The sequence below is a fragment of the Lonchura striata genome, chromosome 7, assembly GCF_046129695.1.
Source record: "Lonchura striata isolate bLonStr1 chromosome 7, bLonStr1.mat, whole genome shotgun sequence".
Classification (NCBI taxonomy): domain Eukaryota; kingdom Metazoa; phylum Chordata; class Aves; order Passeriformes; family Estrildidae; genus Lonchura; species Lonchura striata.
Genome location: NC_134609.1, coordinates 27,133,459 through 27,147,673, shown reverse-complemented (window position 1 = coordinate 27,147,673; position 14,215 = coordinate 27,133,459). Strand labels below are relative to the sequence as shown.

Sequence of the window (14,215 nt, the reverse complement as noted above, 5' to 3'; positions counted from 1 at the left end):
TATAAATTCACTGGCAACACACTCGGGTGTTTTAAGCAAATTGATGTCATTACAACTCCATGAGTAAGGCTTCTGGAACAGGTCTGGTAATAGTGTCTGTTATTACAGCTGCCCCTTCTCAAACTCCACCAGCTCCTTACTGAATACTTGAGCTGAAATTTGCCATATTAAACGCAGCTCCCTCAGGATTATTAAAATACCCCTTTCCTCCATTCTTATGAATGTTCCTATTGCCCTAACCAGAATTTTCCAGAAGAGGAGGGCAGGTGCCTGCCATTTAAATCGTCAGCCTGGCTGACTCAGCTGCTTCCCAAATCAGGGCAGGGAAAACACATTGCTAAAGAGGCCCTGGCATCCTCAGCCTTGAACCAGTCCCTGAGATGAGAACTGCCAGGAACAGACACCCTTGTAGCCCAGAGATACAAGTCAGGAGACAAGACCGGGACAAGCAGCAAAGCAGCATGTTTGAGAGACCTAGGAAGAGGAACCTTTTGTAATGTGGAATAGATTAACAACACAGCAGCCCAAGGCAGGTCTGTCTCCTGCCTTAGCTGGCCCTTGTGTTAAGTGACAGTGCATTAGTGGTGGAACCAGTTTAAGTTGTGGTGAATGACAACAGATGGAAGCATTCAGCTTCAAGGAAAACAGAAGTCTTAGTACAGCACAAGATGCTGTGCCTCGCCCACTCAGCTTTTCATCTTGAAATGTAGGAAAATCCAGTGAGGCTTTCAGGCCCCTTTAATGTAGCGTAAAAAAAAAATCAGCCACTCCCATATGAAGAAATACTGAGATCAAAGCCTTTCTCAGCTGGAGCTGTATCCCTGCTTTACCCCCAGGCCTGAAACACAGCCTTGCTGCTTTTCCTTTTTCCCCACATGCTGGGGGTGGAGGAAGGAAGGATGAAGGCAGGGAGGGAGTCCTGCACTGCAGCTCCTTCCCTGTCAGACAGCAAGCACCACGTGCTGCACAGTGTCACTCGGGAAGGAGCTGCTGCCCAGGCTTTGGAGTCTGCTCCTATCCCACATCACTCCAAGGAATGACTTCCCCTGACCAGAGATGCTCTGACTCAGACTCCAGCCAGCTGCCCAGGGAGGGGTGAAAGGCACTATGAGGCAGCTGGGAACTCCCTACACTGAGCTTTATGGCTTGTTTTTTATCTAGAAATGAAGCTGCTTCAACTGACATCTCGCACCACACAATTAACAAACCCTCAGTAGCCATTTCAGGAGCAGTCATGGACTAAAAGCAGAAGCAGGCAGGATGTTTAAGATGGATTCTGTAACACGTCCCATGTCAAGTTTTTCTAGGTTGAACAGCATTACACTGCTCATCATTGAACATTCCCCCTTCACACATTTGCCTGCCGGGGAAATAGGGCAGGGCAGCTCCTACCAGGAACTAAAACCCCAGGGATGAAAGCAATAAAGCAAGTAACCCAATTTACTCAGCAAAATCTCAACTGCAGGGACTGAGTGTTTATCCTGCTCCCCTTTCCAAGCCTCTGCCTTGCTCACTTTACCTTCCAATTTCTGCAAATGTCATGGAGATGTTATGGTGTAGGAACCATTCACCATTTTGTATTTCTCCAAGAACAGAAAGTTAGTAAGATGGAAAGGTATGAATAAAAATTCCATTTGAAATGGCTTTTGTCTCTAAGAGGAAGAAAGGATGTCATCTGACTGCAAAAGAGCAACTGCACCCACAGTCTGCTTGTGTGCATCCTGGGCAAAGGGAAGCGAGAAATAAGTAAAAATTTTTTCCTGTCCTGACCTTGCAAGTTTTTCAATTTTATTTTAAACATTTTGAAAAAGAAACAGTGTCAAAAGTCAGCAAGAAAATACAAGAACATTAAGACAATCCTTTGAACTCACAGAAGCTGAGGGAGGCCAATAAATCGTGTACAGTGCTAAAATCAGCAAGGACAGAGGTGTTTGAACATTTCCAACCAAAAGCCCAAACCATAGCTTAATCTCAGTATTGCAAAATTAAGAGCTAAGACCTGTGACTCCATGGTCACAACTATTCAAAAATAAATTTACCTAAAGGGCAGATTGTTCAGGAATTTTTTAATAGGCAGAAGCATGCTATGAGCCCAGTTCCTTAGGTGCAAAACCATATTTCATTTGTGTTGCACAAACATCAGGAGATCTAATACAACACTAAGATTTTCAACTGAAACATTTACAGAACAGAAATCAAAACAGGCATTCAAAGTTTAGTTTGCAATTGAGCTCCTCTGCTTTGTGTTGTGTCTCTAGATATGCCTTAAGGCAGTTTGTTAATAAGAAACAATGGGAATTTCTTCTCAGTTACACTGTGGTGTTAAGACAGCTGGCTGAAGCAGATTCAGATTTTCCTTGGTGAAAGAATTCAATTTCAGTGGACTTTAAAGAAGGTCCTGAATAGAATTTTCAGCATTTTTTGCAGTTCTTCTAATCCAACTGTTTTATAGGTCCCAAAACAGCAATACTAAAGAAGCAGCAATATTAAAGAACCATTAACAAAAACCATTAATGGGCAAATGGGGACAAAAGCTGTAAAGCACTTACAGGTAAACAAAGGCAGTTGCAGTATTTTTCTCAGAAGTTAAAATTACATGCTACTATGTTCAGAATTTAAACTTCAGACTAGGTGTTTAAAGCAGAATTTTACACCCCTGAAAATAGGGGACTGCTCTGAAGCACTTTCATTTCCTGACTGTAACAATACTCATTGCATACACATATGCCACATTCCTGAATCACATTGTAAAACAGATTTCCTTAAGGTATCATACATAGCAGGACAACTCTTTCTCCAACCAATATTGCTTGCACATAGTTATTGATGAGCTCTACCAGTTTCAAAATAGCAAAAATCCAATTATTTAACAATATAAATATTGGTTACTAAAGTTTTAATCATAAGTATAAAATCTCTATGTAAAACCACATGCTACAGGCTATCTGTACAAAGGTCAGGAAAAAGGTTATTTTTTCTTGTAACAAAGTGCTACTGCAGAATTGACTGATTTGTTGTGGACATTTCTGAACAAATACAGATTGACTGGCTCAGAGCATTTCCTTACAGACTCTAAATTCTTCTCAGAAGATTGTAAAGCAGTTACTTAGTTACTTTCAGGCTGCTCAGTAAAAAAAAACAAAAAAAAACAAAAAAAAACAACAAACCCAAAAACCAAACAACCAAAAATAACCACTTCAGTTATGGCTGTGCAACCAAACAAGTAGGCAAATTTTAATTTTCTCTAAACTCTTTCCCAGTTTTCACTATGACTGCAGAAGTCTCCATCTAGATTTTATTTACACAACGCCATCAGACAGTACCTGTGTTACAGCTCCAGTCATTCAAGAAGCTGCTGCTCTCCCTGTGGCACCTGGCCATTTGAGCATTGCTGGTGGATAAGGCTTTGACTCATCTGACTTTCTCTCACGTGGATCAGGAATGAATGGCCAGCTCTCTTCTGAGCTGAGAGCCCCAACAACTCCTCAAATGACTCCAGCTGTAAGGCAGCACTTGTCCATGACCCCCCCAGGAAGCCCCACTCCAAGCACAGTATTCCTGTATCTTATCCCTCCACCAGAGGCACGGGATGGAGTGAAAGGGGGAAAATTTCTAAGGCAAGAGTCCAAAAGAGGTGCTCAACTCACACCTGAGCTTCAAAATATCCCTTCCTTTTCATACTAAGGCTACCACATCAGATTTTCCCAGATATCCTTTATTCACACCTAGACACTTTCAAGTAGAAAGAGAGAACTTGTCCATTCTATTTGGGATTTCCAGGTATCAGGCAGTCCAGAGCAAGAGCAGCATCTGACAGGCTGACATCCCTGGAAACCCAGAAGGAGCACTCAGAGCAGCTGCATGTTCAGGGTGTCCCTGTGCAGAGATCAGCACATCCCAGCTGTGCTGCAGCCATGTTCCAGACCCCAGGCAGACAAGGCAGAGCTGTCCAGCCTCTGGAATGTGCAGGGCAAACAGCCACTACACTGATGTCTGCCACAGCCTGGACACACTGGCCTGTGCTACTTGTATATCCACTCACTTTGTGGTGTGAAATACAGGAGCTAGAGGTACACAATTAGAGTTGGGGGGAGATAATGACACCAGGAATATTCCCAAATATGTCTCCATCTGTTCCCAGTCAAGCTCCAATATTCTGCATTACATCATGGTAACTAGGACATTGACTCATACCTTTAGTTTTTCATGTAAAATACCAGGTATACCTATCTGGATGGCACAGACAGCTTTTTCAGAATTGGTCCGTAACACAGCAGTGCATCAAAATCAGATTTTGAGCATTTGTTCAGCAGCTGCTAAATGAAAAAGGAAGTTTTCTGTGGCTGGTGGAAATCGCTTTTGTTTCAGGGCCTCAGCATTAAGGGTTGGTTTTTCATTGCCATCAGAAACTTCAGTAAGTGAGGCTAACATAGCCAAGATTTCTTTTGTCTTCAGAGAAATGTCCTTAAGGAACAGAAAAACAAGCAACCATTAATATAGTATTAGGTATTAAAAGGTCTTCACATACACTTACAAAAAAAAACAATCAATACTGAACAAAAAAAGGAAACAATGATAAATAAATAGCTCATTTAAAATAAAGACCCCACTTGTAACAGTTCTTCAGCCTGCTTTTGTACCATATTGGGTAAAGAAAGCACAACCACTCCTCTCCTGACCTTACTGAGCTCTGTGACTAAGTCACTCAATCATGAAATGTCTAATATTAAATGGGGGACAGAATGATAAAATGCCATCATCATAAAAATCAGGTTTTATAGCTAAGAAGCCATATTTAGCAGGACCTTTTCAAGGTATTGCCAATAATATGGACAAAGCATTGAGCAAAATCCATGCCTTGTGGAATAAAACTGGGAAAGCAGTCTTACAATCAACAGAATTTCTGAACTTTCTTCAGCAATGTAGTTAGCCAAGAGGTAAGTTACCCTTAAAAACCTGCATGATGAATAGAAATACTCATCTGTAAAAAAGCAGAAGGTAGAAGAGACTGATTCTCAGTGCCACTCTTCCTCCTATTCCCTCCTTCTGCCAAGATTTAGCAATAGTAGTTAATTAGATTTAAAAATAATATTAACCTTAATGACTTGGCTGTCTGATTTATCTGGATCTTCTGCAGATTGAACAATTAGTTGTCCAATTTCTTTGTGAAGTTTTCCCATTGTCATTGCCTCTGTGTAAGAAAAAAGCAAAACATTACACATAAAATCACCTTGTTTGTGATGCCTAGAAATGCATATGATTAACACACCAAACTGAGGAATCTTTTCATGACTGCCATTTGAAATCTGTAAGTAAAGGCAATAACCTTGTATCAACAGCCAAACCTCTGAATTGGCACAAAGCAGTGATTAGGAGCAGCAAGATGATAAGCAACATACAAGGTTTTCTTTCAAATAATCCCCAGTCTTCAGGTATTTAGTGCCACATTTTTCTAAAAACTCATGTAATATCTCTCCATTCAGCTGAAAGTCTCTTCCACGTCTAACATGGATGTCATGAAATCTCAACTGTGCATCTGTTGGAAAACAAAGGACATCTTTCCAAATTCCTACTTTAACCAGTCTTCCAGGGTGGCAATAAAACGAAGACAGAAACTTACTGATAATTGACTTTTCAAATATTGACTTTTCAAAACCTGGATGAAAGAAGGAAGATTGCTTGATCTACAGCAAGGTTGAGCAATTACGGTCAACTCTGGAATAAACTGCCTCTAAATCCAAAATATAAAGAGCAACCAACCTTTTACTACAGGTGAAACTGTAATCTCACTGTCTGCCAAATTCACATAGACATCATAGAGGTCTGATCTACTGCTCACTTCAGAGTCTGTAAATCCAGCAATGTAACCTAGAGCATGGAATTGAGCAAGATTAGGATCTTCAGAAATAAAATCAAAAATCACAGTCTTAAAGTCTGTTCTAAAAGTATCTGACACAATACCCATTGGACCCAAGAGGCTGCTCTCTTGATATTATCAGTCATTCCACAAGTGTTCAGCAGATGCTTCATTTCCAAGGAGCTTAAAAATCAACTTCTAAAACTGCCTTGAGCATGGATTAACTGCTAACACTACAGCAATATCACCAAGTTACCAATCTGAAATTTTAACCTCTCTTCCTCCCTTCTTACTAAAATTACTCATTTGTAACTTTCCCATTACAAAAAATCTCCACTCTGGAACTTCTTGTCATGAAGTCAGTATTAGACTGGAACAGAGGAATAAACCCATCAGATTTGCTTATTTATAGCATGTCAGATGAGCAAACCTGGAGGGTTTTCTCTGTGGAAGATGCTTAGTGAGCTGTAGAAATGTTGAAGATGAGTAGTCTTCTTGCTCATACATAAAGAAGCCTCTTAATAGCCACATGATGTGTCACAGCAACCTCTGCATAAAGCAAGGGCCTGTTCCTGGATTATGCATTAAGCACTATGCACACACAGCACTGTGCCACAGACCAAACTCCTACAGGTAAAGTTTACCTGCGATTAGGAGCCTCAGACTTCACTGACATCAAAACAGAAGTCTGGGACTTCAGAGTTAGGAATTCAAAAAAACTCATTCCATTACTAGTGATGTGTGCTGGGAAAAAAGTGTAGCTTATCTAAGTGAGCTGGTTAGGAAGCCTTCAACAACAGAAGACTTTCAATCCCTCCAATCAAAGCACCAAAAAAGTCTCAAGGCTGCTTTGCATCTGTGATTAGGGATAGACTGATGTGAATCCACCCAAAGCCACCAGATTATCATCCCACATACTTGTTTAGTTGATTTACTTTTTCCAAGGAAAATTATGTTTAACTTTAATCAACAGCATTAATAGCAAAATAACCTTTTTTTCCCTCCAAAGTTCCTTGTTGCAAAACTTTGCAGCAACAGAAGCTGAAATTGAAGTTTCCTGGTTTTTTTGATGAATAAATTATCACTACCTGTGCAGGCTTTTAAGGCTTCCAGTTCCTCCTCATTTAGATGCACATATGAATGAAGAATTGACCAGTCTTGTCGATGCCACACTAAAGCAGGCAAAGTCCTACGGAGATTAGAGTGCAACTTGAGACACAGTAGATTTTTACTAACACTAACTAAAGCTTCACAGTAAAATCTGCATGCTATGAAAAAGAACAATAATGACTAGGCACCATTTGAGGGGGGGGTATATATATATATTTATATATGAGTTGTAGAAATTTCTACTATCATTGAAAACAGAGTTTATCGCTCATTCTTCCATTAAATTTGTCTGAGTTGAGCAATGTACAGGTAAACCTTAAGAGGGATTTAGCAGAATTTCTATAAACAGGTTTAAGATGGATTTTTTCCCCTTAAAATACAGTTTTTTTTCTCAATGAAGGTTCAAAATTTGTTTGACTTCTGGGGGTGAGTGGGTGGGAAGGAAGGAATTGATAAAGTACCTGGTAAATTCCTGGATAGCTTCTATTCTAGGATGGTACACTACAATTCTCTTCTTTAACATCAGTGCAGTATATAAAATAACTGTTTCCATTCCAAACTGAGACACTATATCTAGAAAAAAGAGGGAATAATTTTATAGAAGATATATATGCTGATAGTATCATTTTTTGAAGAAACCTAATAATAACAGCACAGGTAACAGTATCAGCACAATTTACTTGAAGCATACATGAAAACAAGATTTCATTTTAGGCTGTAAGAAGGAAATCAGAATAATCTCTGGTAGAGATTAACCTTTGATGGAGCCAGCTAGGTAAGCCTTCCGAGCATCAAAGTCCTTGCTGAGGAAGGATCCATTTTCTTCACTTTGGCAGATGCCCTTTGTGAGGACTGCAATGTAACTCTCCATCATTTTAACTGGACTTCCATGCTTCAGGTAGATTCTGTGTGAAAAGGAGAAAGTCTGGTATTTTAACTGCAATCAGTGCACCTATATATATATATGAAAAGTAAAAAATTAAAAATAGCAATATTGTTGGCATTAATTCCTATTCTGGACACATGGCTGAGGTTTTAAATACTAAACTAGAAGTCTTCCAACATGCACACAAACACATCTGTCTTTTAGAATTTAAAATAGCCCTCTATTTTTATTTCAGCTTTCTATTTTATGAATGAACCAACATGGACTAAGGTAGAAACACACCCCAAAGGTGTAGGTAGGTGTCCAGACAAAGGATTCTTTGTAGACTTGGAAGGTGATTGTTTAATGAAAAAGCAGCTACCACAGTAACTCCAGTTATTACATGCAGACTATGACTAGGTAGCTTTTATTTTTTTATCCAAGTATCTTTTGCCATTCTTCTGTACTCTTTACTAAATGATGAAAGAAAAATATAAACAAGTCCTTGATACTCAATGAAACCCCAAAATGACACAGAGGAAGCACACCCTGAGAGAACACATGCACTGTCAGCTGTCTCCCAGGAAGCAGAGAGACACTGTAACCTCTTTTGCAGTTTAAGATATTTCAGGAATAGCACTGAGGCTGTCAACTACACATTTTCCATGGCAGCTATAGCACAAAACTACATCACATTTGAAACTCAATTATTATCAAGCTTAGAAGAATCTATTCTGGATTTGAAAGGAAGTATTAGCTGGTAAGTCAGCAGAAATGTGATCCACAGCGAATCTAACTATTTAATGTATCACCAAAAAAGAACACATCTCAGTTTTTCAGTACCCTGCAGAACTGCTAAGTCTGAAAACATTTTCAAGTCTGCATTATATATAGTAAGTCCCAGGAGCACATTAACCTCACAATTGCATCCAATTAGCTGCAAAATCCCAGGGAATCCTCTTGGTATCAAGAACTGGGACTGAACTAATTTGGAAACTGAAGGAAAAGCAAAATAAGAAGCAGAGAGCATGAGAATGGGGAAATGAAGGGAAGGGAGTAAACAGGATAAGGAAATGAGAAGATGTTTTTTGGCTGGAAGAGGGCTCTCACTTCCCTATAGGAAAAGCAAAACCATTCCTGGATGCTGTGCTTAGCTCAGAGGAGCTGCAAGCAGCATTTACAAAGATGTTGTGGAGGGACAAAAGTCATTCATCATATACATGGTGATCTTTAAGTCCAGCACTGACATCTTCCCAAATATTTACACTTTTTAAAAATATATTTTCAGAGAAAATGAGTGTGAGGGTGGTGGTGGTGTGTGTCTGGAGAAGACACAGATTAAAACCCAATGAACATCTGACATTCACCCAACAACTTCTGACAAGCTCAAATCAAGGATTTTTATCACTTGATTTCCTTTGTAGGACTGAGTTTCCAGAAATTTGTTTGAACAAATGCAACACAATGAATTGAACCTTTTGCTTTGGCAAGATCTAAGCATGCACATGGCAGAACCTCAGGCCAGCTTTTAGACAGACCTGCAGAGGATCCTGGTGAAGGCTGCATACTTCTCTGGGTTGAAGTCTTTGGCTGTCAGGACAATGGAGAAGTGGGTCACCTGCACATGACACAGACACAGGAACACACAGAGCTCAGTTAATGACCCCACACAAACAGTCTTGGTCACTTCACTGTCAGGGCTCCAACCTCCCAGCTGCAGGAATGGCCTGGACAGAGGACTTCTGATGTGACTCAGCTCTAGAACAGACTATCTTTTGCTTAACCTACACACAAGAGTTGCTTTCCTCTTATCTCATGAGGTTATCAAAAAACAGAAAGGCATTTTCCTTCCCCATAGCAGGGAGGAAACTTCCAGCATTTGTTGCCAAAGGAGGCTGTGAAGGCAGACAGCATCAACATATTTAGAAAGAGACTGGAAAAAATACACAGATAGCTCTAACTTCCTCAAGAAAATGATTGTGGGCTGGGACAGTACAAGACTGAAAGTCTGCAGACAATGACCAGGCTCACATGTCCTCCTGAAATAGCATCTCCCACTGCACCTACTGAAGACAGCCCTGTGACATTTAATTTTGTTTTACTTCATAGCAAATATAAACTTGGAGTGAGGAAAGGCAAGCAACATTCTGTTTTGGGCATACAAAATTACCACATTATCTTTATACTTAACAACATACATTATCTTTATACTTAACAACATAGCATGAAAAGTTGAACAGACTTAACCAGCAGTTTAATGATTTCTATAACAGGGAAAAGACAGAAGATACAACTATATTTGCTATCTTCCAGTAATCAACACAGTGGAAAAGAAAGTACCTACATAACTCAATCTTTTGGGGAAAAAAAGGCAGCAGGTTCTATAGGAACAGGATTCTGGACACTGAAACAAACTTCACAGAGACAAAAAACATGCTGAACTTGAAATGCATATTAACTAAAAAACAGCAGCATGAAATAGTATTTGTATGCTAACACAAAGAATTGAGTAAGGAATATCTCAATCATTCTGCAATTCCATGTCTTGGTGACAAATGAAATGCAGACTGGCTGGGCACCTGGACAGAGCTGCATCTGTGAAGCACACAACACCTTGAATCCTTTTGCATTTCTCTCCATGGGAAAACACTGCTTAACCCACAGAGGAAGCTCTGCGGAAGCCCTCCCTGCATTCTACTGAAAAACCCCGCCAAGCCATACCTTCTTCAAGGCTGGAGAATCTTGGACTTCTACCGTTGTGATGTAGAACCAAGACCTTTTGTACTGGCCAAACACAAACGTGTGGAGCAGTTTGTTTTCATCTGTAAGGCAGCACTTTCGCAGTAGCAGTGTCCTCAGTTCCGCTGTTACGGACGGATAACACCAAACCCACAAAGCATCTCCGTTGGTGTCTTTTTCTATGGTGGAAAGATGTTCACTGTGAGAATGCCAAACAGCAGCAAGGAAGTAAATTGATGGGTTAATCAGGTTTGTTTCCTGGAATCAGATCAAAATTCCACCTTACCCTGACCCTAGACATCCAGTTCTGCCACTATGGTTCAAGCCTTGGTTTTATTTTTAAATATTAATAAATCTCCATTCTTGACCTGCTTCACGAGGTCAGAGAAGCACCAAGTTTGAATGCACATTCAAATGAGCACGGTGTGGAGGAAAAAGCACCCGGACCAGCTCATTTATGATTTTCCCTTTTTCTGATTTCGCAACACAAACCTCGGAAGCCGCGAATTTCAGACACTTCGGCCGAGTTGTGCACGGCTTAGCTCTGCAACAGGCAGAGCCGGCACCCCCGGGGCCCGCGGCCTCAGCGCGGTGAGCCCCGGTACCGGCACCGGCACCGCCCCGTCCCGGCTCCCCCGGCCCTCACCGATCAGCCCCACGGCCCGCAGCAGCTGCGCCTCCGGCTCTGCCATCTTCGCTCCGCCGCCTTCCGCCCGCCCGGCCCCGCTCCGCCCTCACGGTCCCGCTCCGCCCTCACGGTCCCGCTCCGCCCTCACGGCCCCGCTCCGCCCTCACGGCCCCGCTCCGCCCTCACGGTCCCGCTCCGCCCTCACGGCCCCGCTCTCCCCTCACTGTCCCGCTCTCCCCTCACGGCCCCGCTCTCCCCTCACGGCCCCGCTCCGCCCTCACGGTCCCGCTCTCCCCTCACGGCCCCGCTCCGCCCTCACGGTCCCGCTCTCCCCTCACGGCCCCGCTCCGCCCTTACGGTCCCGCTCTCCCCTCACGGCCCCGCTCTGCCCGCCCGGCCCCGCTCCGCCCTCACGGTCCCGCTCCACCGTCACGGCCCCGCTCTGCCCGCCCGGCCCCGCTCCTCCCTCACGGCCCCGCTCCGCCCTCACGGCCCCGCTCTCCCCTCACTGTCCCGCTCTCCCCTCACGGTCCCGCTCTCCCCTCACGGTCCCGCTCTCCCCTCACGGTCCCGCTCCGCCCACCCGGCCCGGCCCGGCCCAGCCCCGCTCCGCCCGCCCCCCCGCCATTTACTGAGCGCTCCCGCTGCCTGCGGCTTCCCCCTCTGCGACCCGCCCGCCCGTTCTCCAGCGGGAACCGGGGGGAAAACGGGACTGGGAAAAATGTGTCTTTTTTGTTGTCTGCGTCACAGAATGCCAGGATAGCTTGGGAGGGACCATGGCGCTCGGCCGGTGCTGAAGCAGGTCCCCAGAGCGCGGCACCCGGCAGCGTGTCCAGACGGCTTCTGGACATCTCCAGTCAGGGAGACTCCAAACCTTCCGTGGGCAGTGTCCCGGTGTGTGATCGCTGCACAATACAGAAGTTCTTCCTCGTATTCAGGTGGAATTCCGTGTGTTTCTGCCTGTTGCCTCTTGTCCTGTTGCTGGACACCACGGAGCAGTCTGGTCCATCTGACAGCTCCCTTCAGAGAGTGACAGACATGGATGAGATCCGTGTCTCCTCTCCAGGCTGAACAGGCCCAGCTCCCTCAGCCTTTCCCCAAAAGTGAAGAGCTCCAGTGCCATCATCATCTCCGCAGCTCTCACAGTTCATGTGAAATGTTACATAAAAGGAGGGTGGTCCTGCTGACAACCACCTCCTGAAGTCACAGCCAGGAGCTGGACTCTGAGTAACCCAAAACACAGACATCCCTGTGTTTCTACACAGCATGCATAAAGGCTGGCTTGTCCCCAAGTGGGGACTGAGTGGCATGAGGAACAGTCATGGAAGTAGAACAACTATTTCTGAGTAACTCCATGCATCAGCAAGTTTATTGGAAATGTAAGGATGTAAGGATCTCATTTGCAAGTTTGGATGAATAGTGGCACCTGAACATTGGACTCCATGATCCTAAGGGTCTTTTCCAACGTAAATGGTTCTAGGAATACCATGGTACTGACTAGAGAGAAGAAACTTCTGAAATAACTGGGATAACCAGAGGATCATCAGAAGCTGCTAAAAAAACAGGTGAAGTTCTGGGAGAAGCCAGGCCTGTCCCAGCATGGCTAGGGAACACACTAAAGGGCAACTTGCCATGTGATTTTCATGAAGTCCTCAAATACACACATTACTCAACTACCACGTAGGAAGTGACAAGACAGATACAAAATTGTCATGATCCCAGCCTGGAGGGCTTTTAGAGATCCAAAAACATGGAGTGGGCTGCCCAATAGGAAATCCAGCGATAAATACCAGGCAGGACACCTGCAGTCCCCATGAGTGCACAGCTGCCCCCATGAGAAGGCTGCAAGGACAGTCACTGGCTCTGGTGACATGGGCACAGCTGCTACCCCGACCTCAGGCAGTCAGTCACCCAACAGACTTTTAAATTAATTTTATGAATGCAAGAAAAGCACTTGTTCAGCGCTATAAATACCTTAGTGATGACTCTACTTCATGCAGACCATACTGCAATACTGGTCTGTCATGGTTTAGGAACAGAATTCCCCAATTTAGTGTTCCCACTGAAACACCCCAGACCATGCACCACTCGGTCACGTCCCCCTCACCTCCCCCTGTGATAGGATGGAGAATTTAAAGTACAAAAAGGTAAAGATCACGGGTTGGACAAAGAACAATTTACTAGAACCAGCAATGGAATAAGAAATCGAACAATAAGAACAATGATAATAACAGAACGTGCGAGACTTGAGAACGACTCACAGGGGCCCAGCGCCACTCGGCAAAACCCTGTGCCCCCGGCATCGTTTAAGGCTCGTTCGGACAAAGAGCTTAGTGGAGCTGGCCCCGCGCTCCCCTCCCGGCCCCGATCTCCCCAGGACCCCATCTCACCATCCCTTCAGGCTCCTGGTCCCAATCCCCCTCCCGCTTCTCCCGCGATTCCCCCAGAGGAATCCCCCAGAGGATCCCCTCCCGGTCCCGATTCCAATGCCCTGTCGATCTGCTCCCCATCCCAATGCCCCGTGGATCCGCTCCCGGTCCCGATCCCAGTGCCCCGTGGTTTCGGTCCCGGTCCCGATCCCAGTGCCCCGTGGATCCGCTCCCGGTCCCGGTCTCCTCCCGGTCCCGATCCCAGTGCCCCGTCAATCCGCTCCCGTCCCGGTCCCGTTCTCCTCCCGGTCCCGATCCCAGTGCCCCATGGATACGCTCCTTGTCCCGGTCCCGATCCCAGTGCCCCGTGGATCCGGTCCTTGTCCCGCTCCCCTCCCGGTCCCGATCCCAGTGCCCCGTGGATCCGCTCCCGGTCCCGATCCCAGTGCCCCGTGGATCCGCTCCCGACCCCGATCCCAGTGCCCCGTGGATCCGCTCCCGGTCCCGATCCCAGTGCCCCGTGGATCCGGTGCCGGCCCCGATCCCAGTGCCCCGTGGACCCGGTGCCGGTGCCGGTCCCAGTGCCCCGTGGATCCGGTCCCGATCCCAGTGCCCCGTGGATCCGCTTCCGGTCCCGGTCCCAGTGC

General features: G+C 44.9%; 1 protein-coding gene across 3 annotated transcripts; it reads right to left on the bottom strand.

The window, feature by feature from the left end:
- Positions 1-1,768: 1,768 nt before the first annotated feature.
- Positions 1,769-11,346, bottom strand: DENND10 (DENN domain containing 10). 3 transcript variants are annotated; one of them, XM_021529266.3, is made up of 9 exons: positions 11,218-11,345; positions 10,554-10,750; positions 9,371-9,450; positions 7,724-7,872; positions 7,429-7,540; positions 6,946-7,046; positions 5,761-5,868; positions 5,097-5,191; positions 1,769-4,464 (listed from the first exon to the last, which is right to left on the bottom strand). In XM_021529266.3, exons 1-9 carry the CDS (start codon positions 11,261-11,263, stop codon positions 4,288-4,290), a joined length of 1,065 nt encoding a protein of 354 aa, XP_021384941.1. In that variant the 5' UTR covers positions 11,264-11,345; the 3' UTR covers positions 1,769-4,287. The 3 variants fall into 3 exon arrangements, with proteins under 3 accessions (XP_021384941.1, XP_021384942.1, XP_021384940.1); XM_021529267.3 differs by lacking the exons at positions 1,769-4,464; positions 5,097-5,191 and adding exons at positions 5,217-5,536; positions 5,621-5,656; XM_021529265.3 differs by lacking the exons at positions 1,769-4,464; positions 5,097-5,191 and adding an exon at positions 5,217-5,656 and having other exon boundaries at positions 11,218-11,346.
- Between the last annotated feature and the right edge of the window lie 2,869 nt (positions 11,347-14,215).